The sequence below is a fragment of the Citrus sinensis genome, chromosome 9 (genome assembly GCF_022201045.2).
Source record: "Citrus sinensis cultivar Valencia sweet orange chromosome 9, DVS_A1.0, whole genome shotgun sequence".
NCBI classification, from domain to species: Eukaryota; Viridiplantae; Streptophyta; class Magnoliopsida; order Sapindales; family Rutaceae; genus Citrus; species Citrus sinensis.
The window spans coordinates 14,720,918-14,737,977 of NC_068564.1; the positions used below are offsets into that span (position 1 = coordinate 14,720,918).

Genomic DNA, 17,060 nt, shown 5'->3' on the forward strand with positions numbered 1-17,060 from the left:
TAATATATAAGAAAGGCCAAACAATTGAATTTGAAAGAGAGTGAAGTTACAAGGAAGAGAAAGTGATTATTGAAGTATAATTTTGAGATTTTTAAATTTTAAATTTTTAATAATAAATTTATTTTCTAAAAATAGGTGTAGAGAAAAATCTGGAGAATTTAAATAGCCCCACCCTTAGCAATAAAATAAAATATAAATATAAAATTTTCAACTTGGGTGTAAGGTGAAATTTATAATAATATTTAGTTGAGATTTTGAAATTTTATTAAAATATTTAGGCAAAGATGAAAATAAACTAATATAAAAAGCTGGAAAAGGCATATATTTGTCTTTTTTTCTTTTTTCATTAGTTGATTATCATGAAAATATCTAAACAAAATTTTATTCTTTTGCCTGCTAGTATAGATTTACGGTATCATCATATTCGTTTGGCGGGGGGGGGGGGGGGGGGGGGGGTCCGCTCAGTCTTTGAACTGGAAATTAATCAGAGAAAGAAAGGCCTAGCCGATGCTTTCAATCTTCGTGTTCTCTTGTCCCCGCAAGAAGGAGATGAAAATCACTGGAATGAGGACCCAGCTCTATACTTACACGGGGGGGGGGGGGGGGGGGGGGGGGGGGGGCGCGGTGTTGTAATAGGGTGTTTGCGGGGTTGCGGAAGAAGAAGAAGAAGAAAAGAAATTATTCCTTTGGACGTATATACTGCTAGTCGAGGAGAAGTGCTATCAATCTATAATATCTTATCCATATCGATCGATGAAATGAGCACCGTGTGAATTACTCTATTTGTTATGCACCTAATTTGCAAATCATTTTGGACCTATTTGCAAAACAGCGGAAGATGGTGTGAAAATAGCGCCCAGATAAGGACTTAATATGCAAAGAGTGCTCACGTGACAAGACAGTTTAAGAGCTGAATTGTTAGCTCCGTGCCGTTTGCAGAACTTGTACTCTTTTGCTTTCTAGTAAGTTCTTTTAGACTCTCGATTTTTTAGTTAGCATTACATTTTCCCTGTTTCGATTGATTTGTACTGTGTGTTTTGATCAATAAAATTGCACGGATTTTTCCTTCAAACTTTCTATCCTATACGGTACCCTGGGTCTTTCCAGCTCCGACCCCATACTTTAATTAACCAAAACCGGAAAATTCATAATAATATTGTTGTGGATTCAAGATTATCACAACCAAGAAACCAGAATCTTGATTAAAGATCAAGCTTGATGACAAGACCAGAAATCAAAGAACAAAAACAGAATACATAATATCAAAACCCTCACTAGCTGCGTCATTGCGCCAAGGGCAAAGACAATAATATATGAAAGCTATAATTGTCAAATGTTGAATATGCAAATACTAGAAAATTAATAAACAAAATACAAGCTAAATAGCAGCATAATTTGTATCAATCTAAATGAAAATAAAGATAAGAAAACAATATCAAGAAATAATGATCAGGGCAGCACCATTGGTGTTTTAGAATACCTCCATTCTCTGTGGAAGTGGGGTTTTGATGACTTGCAATATTTGGACAACCTCTGCCATTGAAGGCCTGCTTGATGGTATATGACAAGTGCAGACAAGGGCCAATTTGAGCACCGGTAAGACCTCATCTTCTGGGTAATCTCCCATGCTTGGATCAACACAATCTAACACGTTGCCCTCTTCCAGAAGAACTCTCACATGCTCGCTTAATATCACTACATTGTCTTCACCATATTCAACAGGCCTTCTACCAGTTACAAGCTCAAGTATTAAAACCCCAAAACCATATATGTCACATTTCTCATTCACTCTTAAGCTCTGGCATGTTAATTCTGGTGCCACATACCCTAGTGCGCTCTGAAATCTGTTGCTCATTACGTGTTTGTCGAGCCTGGTCAAAAGCCTCGCCAATCCAAAGTCTGAAATCCTTGGGTTGTAATTGTCATCAAGCAAGATGTTGCTTGGTTTTAGGTTGTAATGAATAATGGGTGGGCGGAAAGAATGGTGCAAATGAGCAAGGCCTTTTGCTGTTCCGAGGATTACTTTGAATCTGTTAGTCCAAGAAAGCGGTGGAGTAGAAGGAAGCCTTTCATGGAGTTTGGCTTGCAAGCTACCGTTTGGTGCATAATCAGACACCAAAAGCTTCAACTGAGGAGTCCAGTAGTATCCTTCCAGTGATATCAAATTTGGGTGCCTTGCTTTTCCCAAGACTCGAACTTCCCTTTCAAAGTCTTCTGGATATTGGATTATATCGGATGTAACAAGTTTTTTGACTGCTAACATTCTTCCTTGCGTCCCAAATGAGACCTTGTATACAGTTCCAAAGACGCCTTCTCCGACCTCGGCGGCTTTTTCTAGGAGGGTTTCAGGATCAATGCTACAATCAAGGGATGATGACCTTGAATCAAAAAGAATCACCTTACCTGCAGCTAGATTTACAGACCTTGAAGAACTTGAACACATGCTTTCCAGGGTGGTTTCCACAAATGTAAGCCTCCTACGAGTTGATACATTTAATAGGCTGATTACTAGTACTCCACCTGCGATTAGAATAGCTGCTATGATAGCAACAATAGCAGAAACACTAAAGAACATGTGGTGATGATTACTGGAAAAGCTGTGGCTGTGGATGTGACCATCCATTTGGTTACTATTATAAGCATCTGGATCAAGTACAAGAGGCTTCGGTACGTTCATCTTACAAGGTCCCTTCAATAAGGGTGAGCAAATGCCCAAATTTCCCTGTAAAGAACTTTGATCCAACGTTGGAAATACACCACCAACTGGAAGCCTTCCTATTAGCCTGTTATATGATACATTCACAGCGAGAAGACTTGCCAACTTTCCCAGCTCCTGTGGTATCTCTCCACTTAACTCATTGAACTCCAACTTCAGAATCTTGAGCTTGTTCAAATTTGAAATGGATTTAGGAATGGAACCACTTAAATGATTGTGGGACAGGCTTCTGCAAACAAAACATGACCATAAAATAATGCATTAATAAGAGAAGGCGAATTCAGAGAAAATTAAAGGAAACAACAAGCGTGAAACTTACAGTAAATAGAGCGATGTGCAATTCCGAATCACTTGAGGAATTGGACCAGTCAATGAATTTCCATCCAACTGAAGAATACCTAAGCTTCTAGACTCACATACTTCTTGAGGAATAGAACCATATAAGGCATTGTTTCTGAGATCTAAATGTATTAGACTGTGGAAGTAACCAAGCTCTGGAGGTATCCTTGAACGAAGATGATTTGATGACAAATTCAAGTATCTCAAGTTGGCAAAAAGACCCATTTCTGCAGGAATATCTCCGACAAGATTGTTACTTGACAAATCCAGTATACGGAGTGTCTGAAACAGTGTGCTTGAACTGGAACTTGAAGAACCTGGGGGAATGGAACCCATAAATCCATTTTCTGATAAATCAATTTCTTCCAACCCCAAATCAAACAAACCCTCTGGTATGTTACCATTCAAACTATTACCCCTCAACCGAATCACCGACAACTTTTTACAGTTAAACAGTGATGAAGGTAGGCTTCCTGTTAAATGATTATTGGAGAAATCCAAAAATTCCAGGGTGCTTATATTTCCAATCCAATGAGGGATATCACCTGTCAGCGTATTATTTGATACGCTGATAAAGATCATAGAATTCAACAATCGAAGAGAGACTGGCAACTGTCCGGTGAAAAGATTATTGCTGAGATCCAACGTTGTCAAGTGCGGGCAGAATCCAATATCCGCCGGCAGTGGTCCCGAAAATTTATTCCCCTGTAGTAGGAGCTCTTTCAAGTAATGAAGAGCTGCCACTCCTTGTGGTATGGATCCAGAAAATAAATTATGAGAAAGATCCAAAGTCCTCAGCCTTTTCAGTGACCAAATTCCGTAACCAGAAGCAAAATCCAGGTCTCCAGAGAAATGATTGTTGGAGAGATTTAGAGTGTTCAAAGAGGAACAATAATTAAATATTTTGCCGATTGGCCCTTGAAGAATATTGCCAGCCAAAGAAAGGTATCTTAACGATGCACAGTTTTCAAAGAGTTGATAAGGGACTGGTCCTGATAGTAAATTGTTTGAAAGATCAAGAAATTTCATATTCATCATGTTCAAATTCAAAAGAGAAGGTGGTATTTGGCCTGAAAGACTGTTGTGACTAAAGTTAAGCCTTTCCAGACTAGCAATGAGACCCAGCTCAGGATTTATGTTACCAGTAAAATCGTTATGAGAAAGTGATAGTACCTTCAAATGCTGCAACTTTCGAAGGCCTCTAGTACCGATCTTACCCGATAATCCCAAACCATCCAGTGATACATGCGAAACACGACCATTGATGGGATTGCATTGTATGAATTTCCATGAACAAGGGGAGTTGTCATCTTCTTTCCAAGATTGAAGATTCGAAGATGGATCTTTAAGCTCTGATTTGAAGACTATGAGGCCTAGTATATCATCGTTTAGTTCAATAGAAGCATCATCGGAAATGCAGCCTTGCAGAAAAGAAGACAATAATAAATACAACAACAATTTTCGAAACTTCATTTTTAATCTGTTAGCTCTAGTCTGGTGGTAGTAACGCATTTGCATGAATTTAATCAGTTAAGTGCGGGGAAGAGAACTATTAGATAACGCACCGGCCCGGGCATTTTGATATGAGAATGACCGTGCTCACGAGACTTTCTATGAAAAGGGGATTGCGAGTTAATGGGAGTCTGTGACTTTGAAGCAAACAAAAAGACAATTGGTCCAGCAAGTCCAACCGCACATCGAGGGTTTTATTTGTCTGGGACTGGGAGTTGGGCTAAAGGAAGCTCAGGCGTGACCACACTTGTCGTCACCTTGAGCCTCTTTCTCACTCATGTGCCTTCTCTTTCCTTAATATCAATGATGCATCTACTTTCTACTACTAAATAACCAAGCAGTGCATTGCATGCAGCAACAAACATACAACCCGTTTCCAAGACGGCTGCATGTTTCATAGCAGTAAACCTATTATAATGGGAAAATTTACACCAATAACCATAAAAATTTTAACTTTTTCCATCTTAACCCCCAAAACAAACTTCTATCAACATTAGTCATAAAAAAACCTTTGAGACCAAAATACCCCTCTCTCTCATCTCTCCCCCAACAATCTCTCTTTCTCTCATCTCTCCTAAACCGAAGAACCTCCCATCATCGGCGGCGTTGGCGGCAACTTCAATTTCTTAAACAAACGTAACAATGGTTTAATTTTATTAATGTTATCCCCTTCTTCATTTTCCTTCGACAAACAGGGCAAGTACCAGCAACCTCTGCGATCCTGCAGAGAACACAGTGTAGTGTACAATGAGTATGATATGACATTGCATTCTTCTCTTAGATTAAGATAGGTACCATGGCTGTCCCTTATGTCTCCAGGACAAAAGTCGCTGAAGTGACAAAAATAAGTTGCTTATTATGCTCAATAACAATTGATAGATATGAAAGAATATTAAATAAATTTGCTGATATGTTAAAGTCCCGGTATTTATATTTTCCAAAATCAGAAAGAAAACTATTAAAGTTTTAATGGGTGGAAGTTCAACATCAACCTTTGAACTTTCGGAGGGACCATAAAGTTGTGAATCTACAAGAGATGTCAGGTTAAGATTACTCAATACCAAATTTAGTTCAGGCCAATTGGAGAGTATGCAATCAGCAACAACTTTATAAAAATATTATAACCATGCAATATCTTAACATCAACAAAAGTATCAGTGTGATATTCTGATATTGCATTTCATTTGAAAATAATTGAAAGCCTGTCTTGGCAGCCCATACATGTCAGAAATCCGAGAGTATAATGTAAACATGTGTATTTACACTACATCATTTATTCAGATGTGCTGAAAGTAACGTGCCAACTAGTGATTAGAGTGGATGCATGTCCATGGATTACAAAAAATAAGTTTGATGCAGATATGAGGTCCGAGAGCATATACCTTGTTCCACATTTAAAACAAGCCACACAATGCCCACATGGAAGGAAGAAGCAGTCCCTTGGAGCATCAAAGCAAATTGCACAAAGATGCCGGGAATTGCACAAATTGCACAGGTGCCTGTCGCACCAAGGCTTGCTGCGACAGGCAACTTTGTGCGACAGGCAGCATGTCGCCAGATTCACCCCCGACTCGCAATTCACTGAAACTCTCGAGCAAGTTCAGAAAATAACTCATACCACTATGTGATCCCGATTAGTGTTGGATCCGGATAGATTATGATCAGATTTCACTTTTATCATTGCCTTTTGCCGTCGTCGTTGGTTGATGATTTAAGAGTGGAAAGCTGCCTTTGGTTTGACGAAAGGGGAGAAAAAAAGTTGCTTTTGGTTTGTAAAGAAGGGAAATTAGGGAGAAAAGTGTGTGTTTGGCTAATGTTGATAGAAAAAAGTTGAGAGGGTTAATTGTGAAAATAGCAAAAGTTTTATGGTTATTTTAGTAAATTTTCCATTATAATGACTTTTGCATAACATATTTTTGATTAAATAATTGGTTATTTAATCAAATAGTAATAAATACATAAAACTGAACGATATATTTATATTTTCAATTCATAACATTTGAATACAACTATTGAATAATTTTTAACTAGATTTTGGGATGAAAGAAAAAAAAAACAAAAACCTAGCTAAATAAAATAAATTTGTATTAACATGATAGGGTGCCTCGTGTAATCAGAGTGTGTTACTCATTTTGGCCTTATATGAAGATTGGAAAAGAATGGAGGATTTGGGAATGTTGTGAAAGGCTTAGATCTAGAGAGAATTGGCTTGATGGGCAATAAATTTAACCTGTAAAATAGAGAAAGGAGGTTAGAAGTGGAGTCAGAGGTGGCCAACAACTACACTTCGACGCTCAAGTTAGTGTTGGGTTCGTTTTTTAGGTAAGAGTTAAAAATCTCTTGATAATGGAGGTGGCTAGAGGTTGAAGAACACCTCTAGCTTATTGTATGTGTACTTGTGATGAGTGAGGAAAATAAAACTTGAGTGTCTTTATATGGAGTACCTTGGGGTTCCTAGTTGTCATGCCACCTAGCACGTTGTTATTGGTGTTCTTTGCCGCTGTGGTAAGGATACTTTGGTCCTTTTGTTCACTTGATCATTTGAACCTTTTGGAGTATGCTTAGAGAATAAGTTGGAGGTCATTTTTATGTTTTGTCCACACATACATGTGTTGGATTTAGCTTGGAGGTTATGTATGCCTCTGCAAAGGCTGCTCAGCAATTGCATGCATGGCAGTTAGGGACAGATGACACCAACTATCTTTGTGAGCTAATTCTTGGCATTTTTTGCAAGCATTGTAGCCTGTTATCCCCTCTGTTTTTAGCGTCATATTTTATTGATTTCTTACCCTATGCAAAAGATTCAATCATTCTTTTTGGGCGATAGTGACTCCTTAAGCACAGACATTTTTGGATATTTTCTTTAACCTTTCTACCTTCACGTAGTGTAACACACATACCATTTTGATTACTTGGTGTACCGGCATAGGCCAATATCGCCTTGGTGACTTTTTGCTATTATAAAACTTTACATTGACATGTGCACTCTATTACTAGTCTTCCATATTTTCACCAAACAAATAGGTTAGGAATATTTTTGGTATTATGATTAAATAAACTTATTAATGCATATTTAATTAAAGGTGATGCTACCTAAAAATTGACAACAGGACTGAAATGTCCATCCAATCCATATTGTATGCTTTTGGTAATAGACTCAATGCACTATACTAGGGCAACCATTGTAGGTCATGATTTGGAAGGAATGAATATGCATAAGTAAAGTTCAATTCACATTTAACCCTTAGCCAAGCCCACTTGGGGGATCTTGAATTATAAGGAAATGCTTTGTGGAATGGACTAGTGGAGAATCAATAACATTATAAGTGCCAAAATAGTGATGACCCTAAAGCTTATATTTCTAGTCCATACATGATCCAATACCGTAATAGTCATATGCCTTACTAGGAAACCTTCTTTAAGCTTTCCCCAAACAGCCTTGATTCCACTCGCACTTTCTTACCCCTACAAGGTATATATTTTAATGCTAAGTAATCATAAATTAGCCTTAATTAGGACAGAAATTCTACCTAAAAGAGAAAAGTGATCTTGACATACCTTGCATTATAGGATAAGAGATTTGTGCTATTTTATAGAAATAAGATTACTTCAACTAATCAATTAGAGTTTGTCCTAAAACCCTAAAAATAGAGACCTTTATTCACTATTCAAAGAATATTGAGGACTTACGCCTTTACCAGTCATTTTAGCGCCTAAATAGCCTTAAAACAACGACCCCGTAAGGTTTTAACCGTTAATCATCTTGCTCAAGAAGAATCCTTCTTCCGTGATCCAAAATCTTAATTTATGTTTTTTTAATCTTAATTTATGTTTTTTCACACACAAGAAATGCAAATTTGGCAATCATAACCATCTTGTCACCACTAGAGCCCTTTCCTTAGTATAGAAGAAGCCTCTATTCTTAACTAAAAGCCAAAAGTGATCTAAAACACATACTTTAAATCCCAAGGTACTGTTATTGCAGTGTTCTTTATTATGTACTATTTACTCTTTATTTCATAAACCAGTCCAAAAATCTCAGAAGGAATTAAAAAAATATGTCAAAAAATTTCATTTAATTATATGTAGAAGTACCTATCATTTTTTTAGTGTCGGATAAATTTGGAATATAATCTAACAGGGATAGCAAAATCCTCCATGGGTTTGGGGCCTCATGGGGCTCCACCCAAAATGAGGTGAATTTTAAATAATTTTTGGGGAATAGGGTGGGGTTTGGTTTTTTACTCCCACCCTACCCCCACCCTCACCCTCACTAAGGGTGTCAAAAAAACCTGCCTGGACCGGATCTGGCTCGGACCTGGCCAATCCGGTTCGGGCAAAACCCGGACCGCATATACAGAAAAAGCGGATCCGGGTTTCAGAAATTAAAACCCGAACATATCCGGGCACGGTTCGGGTTCAGCACCAAAAACCTGGAACCCGGACCCGGACCCGTTTTCCCAATTAAAAAAAAAACTAAAAGCAAATACCCAAACCCAAATCGCAAAACACCCAAATCCGAAAATCCCTAATTCCCCAAATCGCAAAACACCCAAACCCAAAGGCATAAGCAGCGACGCTACCACCGTCACCGTCGACTAGCACCCACCGTCAGTCCGTCACCGTCACCCCTCGGCAGTCGGCAGTCGGCATCATCTCTTCTCGTTTGCATTTGCTGACTCGGTTTTGCTCAGTTGCGGTTGTGACGGGAGTCGTTCGTATAGCAGCAGCAGCGCAGTGCAGCCCCCTCCGGCGTCGTCTTGCCTGCAGCGCAGTCGTTTGTAATTTTGTGAGTTGTTTACAGCTTAATTATTGAATGTATATGAGTTGTGTATGTGTTTTTCTTTCATTTGAATAGTTGGTACGCGGCATCACTTGCAAGTTTGTCGATGCCATTGTTTTCATATATACTTTACCTTTATCTACTATAGTCGATAGTCTATCTCATAGAATATGTATGCATCTTGTGGGTTCCAATTCTTGCATTAAAGGAACAAATTGCTGCCATTACTGGTGTAATATTGCAGCAACAGCGGCTGATATATCAAGGGAAATTTTTGAAAATTGACTACATCCGATCCTGTCAGCTTACTGTATTCTTTCTATAGGTTATTAGTGTTAGTTAGTCATCTCCATAGGATGTTTCCTTTTTAAATGTTAGTCTCGTTCTTTACTTTAGGGTAAGCACATTTGTATCGGTATTCTTGCTTTTTAGGTCTCTTGAGGATTGTTCACATTACTGTTATCAAATATTGACCATGTAGCAGAATTTGTAGCAATTTACCCTACTTCAAGTTCTGGGCTCATTGAAACAGGGCTCATTGAAAGACAAGTTATAATGTTATATTACAACTGGTTATTTGTATGATTTTGCTTCTGTTGGCTGTGTGAACCTCTCTGCCCAGCTTGATTTGATTTGGCAACAAAGCAAAACCAGACAATATGTTATAAGTTTAGGTTAGAAGTTAGATGAATTTTTATTTATTATTTGTGCAAAATTTGTATTGTTAATATGTTATAAGTTTGTATTTAACTATTTCTCTAATTTCTCTTTGACTTAAGTTTGAGATTTATCTTGTATTATGATTCACAAGAAATGTGCATGCATGTTGTATTGTTGTTTCACTTGTTTGGTGATATTTAGGTGTCATACAAAGAGAAATTAGAGATAATGTGCATGTGTGTCCTTCCACCATTGGGTGTGTACGTAACAGATAATGTACCATAGCAAGTAGCAAGCTCCCAAATTTTTGATGTTGAAAAGTAAAATTTGACCGGTGTTATATGTGAAGAACATGCAGCCTCGCAGCACGTGGACACGAAGGTTGAATGCACGCGCACAAATTCAATTGGGTGGCCTTTGAGTGGGCGTCCAAACCAATTAACAATTTTTTTAATTTAATTAATTTGAATTTCAATGCCAACAAGACAACAACTATCTCCATCAACAACCTCTCAGGAATCAATACTTGCAATTTATGTTGCATGCATTGTTTCCCACTTCCAAATGCCAACTAGAACAATTATTTTTTTTGAAATAATTGTTTGCGGGCTTAGAAGCCTGGAAGACAAAACCCGGACCCGGGACACGCCGGGCTCAAGCCGGGACCGGACATGCAAAAGCCGGGTTTTGTCCTGGTTCGGGTTTCAATTTTTGGCATCCGGTCCGGTCTCGGGTTGCACCAAACCCGGACCGAACCAGGGGTTTTGCCAAGCCTAACCCTCACCCTAACCCTAATCCCCATTATATATAACTGTTTCTTTAATTTTTGTTTTACCAATTATAATGTTGGTTAAAAAATTTTCTTTTTATTTTTACCTAACATAAATGAGTTATAACTAAAAGAAAACCCTACAATATAATTCCTATTCAATCCTAAAACATTATTAAGTTTTCTTTTCTCTCTTAAGGTGCTCCTCTTTTCAAACATTTTCAATTTTCATATCATTTTAAGATATTGTTTCAAAATTTTGGAAATTTTTTCAAATAAATTAAATACTTAATTAATTTTTAATTTACTAAAATTATGTATTTATACCTACTATTAAATAAGTAAATGGGAAATGAGGTGGGGATGAAGAAATTATTCCCCACATGGGGATTCCCCATCCTTACCCCCATTAAATTTACTGAGGAATAGGGGTGGAGAATGGAGGTGAAATTTTTAATGGGGTGAGAAATAGGGAAGGCCTCCCCACCCGCACCCCACCCCACCCCATTGCCATCCCTATAATCTAAACTTAGAAAACAAAGGAAAATTGACTTTTATTAATCTACTCTAATAAAAAAAATGAAAAAAAGGCCCACCGACACACAAAGCTCTACCAAAATAGTTAGCCAACATCTTCCTTGGAACCCAAACTATTAGTGTTAATTAACAAAAACAATTATTAAGTCCAAAAATTGTCACTCAATGTCCCAAAGACTTTATTTGTTGATGCATTTTGTTGTCATTTTCATAGGTAAATTTGTTTTTTTTTTCATGTTAAATTAAACTATTAGTGTTAAAGTGAAAAATTGATACACTTTACAAATAATGGATGTGTGCACGTGAATAATTTAAAAAATTTAATTCCTATTCAATCCTAAAACATTATTAAGTTTTCTTTTCTCTCTTAAGGTGCTCCTCTTTTCAAACATTTTCAATTTTCATATCATTTTAAGATATTGTTTCAAAATTTTGGAAATTTTTTCAAATAAATTAAATACTTAATTAATTTTTAATTTACTAAAATTATGTATTTATACCTACTATTAAATAAGTAAATGGGAAATGAGGTGGGGATGAAGAAATTATTCCCCACATGGGGATTCCCCATCCTTACCCCCATTAAATTTACTAAGGATTAGGGGTGGAGAATGGAGGTGAAATTTTTAATGGGGTGAGAAATAGGGAAGGCCTCCCCACCCGCACCCCACCCCACCCCACCCCATTGCCATCCCTATAATCTAAACTTAGAAAACAAAGGAAAATTGACTTTTATTAATCTACTCTAATAAAAAAAATGAAAAAAAGGCCCACCGACACACAAAGCTCTACCAAAATAGTTAGCCAACATCTTCCTTGGAACCCAAACTATTAGTGTTAATTAACAAAAACAATTATTAAGTCCAAAAATTGTCACTCAATGTCCCAAAGACTTTATTTGTTGATGCATTTTGTTGTCATTTTCATAGGTAAATTTGTTTTTTTTTTCATGTTAAATTAAACTATTAGTGTTAAAGTGAAAAATTGATACACTTTACAAATATTGGATGTGTGCACGTGAATAATTTAAAAAATTTAATTCCTATTCAATCCTAAAACATTATTAAGTTTTCTTTTCTCTCTTAAGGTGCTCCTCTTTTCAAACATTTTCAATTTTCATATCATTTTAAGATATTGTTTCAAAATTTTGGAAATTTTTTCAAATAAATTAAATACTTAATTAATTTTTAATTTACTAAAATTATGTATTTATACCTACTATTAAATAAGTAAATGGGAAATGAGGTGGGGATGAAGAAATTATTCCCCACATGGGGATTCCCCATCCTTACCCCCATTAAATTTACTGAGGAATAGGGGTGGAGAATGAAGGTGAAATTTTTAATGGGGTTGAGAAATAGGGAAGGCCTCCCCACCGGCACCCCACCCCACCCCACCCCATTGCCATCCCTATAATCTAAACTTAGAAAACAAAGGAAAATTGACTTTTATTAATCTACTCTAATAAAAAAAATGAAAAAAAGGCCCACCAACACACAAAGCTCTACCAAAATAGTTAGCCAACATCTTCCTTGGAACCCAAACTATTAGTGTTAATTAACAAAAACAATTATTAAGTCCAAAAATTGTCACTCAATGTCCCAAAGACTTTATTTGTTGATGCATTTTGTTGTCATTTTCATAGGTAAATTTGTTTTTTTTTTCATGTTAAATTAAACTATTAGTGTTAAAGTGAAAAATTGATACACTTTACAAATATTGGATGTGTGCACGTGAATAATTTAAAAAATTTAATTCCTATTCAATCCTAAAACATTATTAAGTTTTCTTTTCTCTCTTAAGGTGCTCCTCTTTTCAAACATTTTCAATTTTCATATCATTTTAAGATATTGTTTCAAAATTTTGGAAATTTTTTCAAATAAATTAAATACTTAATTAATTTTTAATTTACTAAAATTATGTATTTATACCTACTATTAAATAAGTAAATGGGAAATGAGGTGGGGATGAAGAAATTATTCCCCACATGGGGATTCCCCATCCTTACCCCCATTAAATTTACTGAGGAATAGGGGTGGAGAATGGAGGTGAAATTTTTAATGGGGTGAGAAATAGGGAAGGCCTCCGCACCCGCACCCCACCCCACCCCACCCCATTGCCATCCCTATAATCTAAACTTAGAAAACAAAGGAAAATTGACTTTTATTAATCTACTCTAATAAAAAAAAATGAAAAAAAGGCCCACCGACACACAAAGCTCTACCAAAATAGTTAGCCAACATCTTCCTTGGAACCCAAACTATTAGTGTTAATTAACAAAAACAATTATTAAGTCCAAAAATTGTCACTCAATGTCCCAAAGACTTTATTTGTTGATGCATTTTGTTGTCATTTTCATAGGTAAATTTGTTTTTTTTTTCATGTTAAATTAAACTATTAGTGTTAAGGTGAAAAATTGATACACTTTACAAATATTGGATGTGTGCACGTGAATAATTTAAAAAATTTAATTCCTATTCAATCCTAAAACATTATTAAGTTTTCTTTTCTCTCTTAAGGTGCTCCTCTTTTCAAACATTTTCAATTTTCATATCATTTTAAGATATTGTTTCAAAATTTTGGAAATTTTTTCAAATAAATTAAATACTTAATTAATTTTTAATTTACTAAAATTATGTATTTATACCTACTATTAAATAAGTAAATGGGAAATGAGGTGGGAATGAAGAAATTATTCCCCACATGGGGATTCCCCATCCTTACCCCCATTAAATTTACTAAGGAATGGGGGTGGAGAATGGAGGTGAAATTTTTAATGGGGTGAGAAATAGGGAAGGCCTCCCCACCCGAACCCCACCCCACCCCACCCCATTGCCATCCCTATAATCTAAACTTAGAAAACAAAGGAAAATTGACTTTTATTAATCTACTCTAATAAAAAAAAATGAAAAAAAGGCCCACCGACACACAAAGCTCTACCAAAATAGTTAGCCAACATCTTCCTTGGAACCCAAACTATTAGTGTTAATTAACAAAAACAATTATTAAGTCCAAAAATTGTCACTCAATGTCCCAAAGACTTTATTTGTTGATGCATTTTGTTGTCATTTTCATAGGTAAATTTGTTTTTTTTTTCATGTTAAATTAAACTATTAGTGTTAAAGTGAAAAATTGATACACTTTACAAATATTGGATGTGTGCACGTGAATAATTTAAAAAATTTATTATCCTTTCACTACTCTTGTAATTAGAATGTAATAGATCACTGTATAAATTATCGAAAGATAATGATTTACTATATTAGTTATGAAAAAATAACACTTTACTATATTTTGATTAGTTCTGTGAGTCAAATGTTGATGTCATAGAGGAAAATCTGTCATTGCGTAAAATCTAACCCAAAATTATAAGTCAGTCCAAAAATTTGAAAGGATAACAAATAATCCCTTAATGCCTTAATTAATATTAATACCTTAATTTCCAATAATTAACAACATTTACAATGTTAAATTAAAAAATTAAATTAAGAAAAAAATTGAGGCTAGTTTTATTACTTTCTCTTTTTCTTCTTTGCCCACTTTCTTTCTTCTTTCTCCTTTCTTCTTTTGCTACCAATTCTTGAATGGAAGCAAAATACAATAACAGTGCAGCAACAAGTTGTAGCGGCGATGGAGGCATATCTCACCACTCAACGCATGATGTTTCAGCCTTTGTTGCACACTAGAATCTGCCAACATAGCTAATCGAAACTGTTGCCACCTCCTCCACTTGTTTATTTCTTTCTTTAAATTAATTCACACTGCAATTGAAGAAGTTAACTTATGGTGCGTTTACTTCATGGAATGGGAATTGGGTGAGAATGAGAATGGGTTGGAATGAGAATGAAGAACGGGAATGAGATTCTAATATTTACTTGGTAAACATAAATGAGAATGGGAATATACTGGAATGCCATTGATGTATTTACTTAGCAAAATAAATGGGAATGATGAATGAGAATGGGAATCAATTTACCAAAATACCCATAGTGTTAAATAATGTAATTTTCATTAACTAGATACACGTATAAATATTATTATAAAAATTATATTAATTAAAAAAAATAAAATTAATAATAATAATAATAAATGTTATGATAATATTAATAATAATAATAACAATAATTAATAATAAATAAAATATTAAAGTTAATAAAATTTAATAATAATAATAGTGACATTTAAAATAATAAAATTAATTGTGATTTGAACGAGGGTAATTCGGAAAATATGAAAAAAATAGAAGGATGCAAAAATCAACCTCCTATGGGAATGAGATTCTCATTCATGATTCTCAAATTGTGTGGGACCCACACATTTTATTTTCATTCCCAAATTACATTTTGCCTAGTAAATATGGGTTTCATTCCCACTCCCTAAACTCTCAAGTAAACACATAATTAATGCCATGTTTACTAATCGGTAATTTGATAGGCTGGAATCAGAATGAGCTAGAATCAGAATAAGGAATGGAAATCAAAATAAAAAGTTTACTTGAACTATAAGATCTAGAATGGACTATAGTTATTAAAATGTGCTTAATTAATTAATTAATATCATTATTTGTTATAATAATTGTGATAATTATTATTTTAAAATATGTTATTAAAAGAAATTATTGTTAATAATAATAAAAACATTAATAACAATGTCAATAACAGCAATAATAATAATAATAATAATAATAATAATAATAATAATCATCATCATCATCATCATCATCATCATCACCACCACCACCACCACCATCGACAATCAACATTGGCAGCAAAAGTATCAATAACAAGCAGCAACAGAAACAATGACAGAAAGAGCAGTAGTAGCAAATGGTAGCAAGGACAACAAGTAGTAACAGTAGCAGCGACAACAAGTAGCAACAACAGTAATAGTTGTAATGGCAGCAGTGGCGGCAACTACCAACATCAGCAACAACAGTAGCCAGAACTTTTTTCAAATATATAAAGGACAAAATAAGAATTTTAAAAATTGAGTGGGGGTAGTTTAGTCGCTTCAAGAAATGAGGTTCTCATTCCCACCTTACCCATAAGAATGAAAATTCTAACAATCATTCTTAATTTTAGGTGGAGTCCGCCACTTTGATTCCAATTCCACCTCTTGTTAAAACACATTATTCATTCATATTCTTTGATTTCCATTTGGATTACTGATTAGTAAATACACTATAGATAGTGTGGTTTGCTTATGCTTATGTTTGGAGAAAAAAAAAATTTTCTTCTTTAGACTTATTAAAAATTGAATTTGATTTTTTTTTTCAACATGAATACTAAAAATAAAAATTAAAGTGAAAATTATTTAAAATCAACCCATCTTAAATAATTGCCAAAAATTTCTATTTATCCTTATTATATTTAGAGTTATTAATAAAGGTAATTTTAATATTTTAAAATCAACTACTAGATCAACTAATGATAGTAACAAAAAAGTAGTTAAGTGTTTTTTCTAATTAAATTAATAAACTATTATTCTTTAATAATTTATGTAGGGATTTATTATTTTGTTATAATTAAAATAATGAAAGGATATAACCCCATTAAAAAACTTTCCAATATTTTCGAACTCTAATAATTTCTGTTTCGAAAATCAAATCAATGCTGATGCTACCATTTAGACTGTGAATTTGATGCAAGCAAGAACCACTTGTTATATTGAATTATTGGATTCATTTTATGAATTTGTTGCATGAATCCAAACGGAATGCGACATGGGCGTGGACCTCACAGGAT

At 34.9% G+C, this 17,060-nt stretch overlaps 1 protein-coding gene across 1 annotated transcript; it reads right to left on the minus strand.

The window, feature by feature from the left end:
- Positions 1 to 1,173: 1,173 nt before the first annotated feature.
- On the minus strand, positions 1,174 to 4,902 carry LOC102615998 (probably inactive leucine-rich repeat receptor-like protein kinase At3g28040). Its single transcript, XM_006494458.4, has 2 exons — positions 3,036 to 4,902; positions 1,174 to 2,945 (listed from the first exon to the last, which is right to left on the minus strand). Exons 1-2 carry the CDS (start codon positions 4,571 to 4,573, stop codon positions 1,472 to 1,474), a joined length of 3,012 nt encoding a protein of 1,003 aa, XP_006494521.2. The 5' UTR covers positions 4,574 to 4,902; the 3' UTR covers positions 1,174 to 1,471.
- Between the last annotated feature and the right edge of the window lie 12,158 nt (positions 4,903 to 17,060).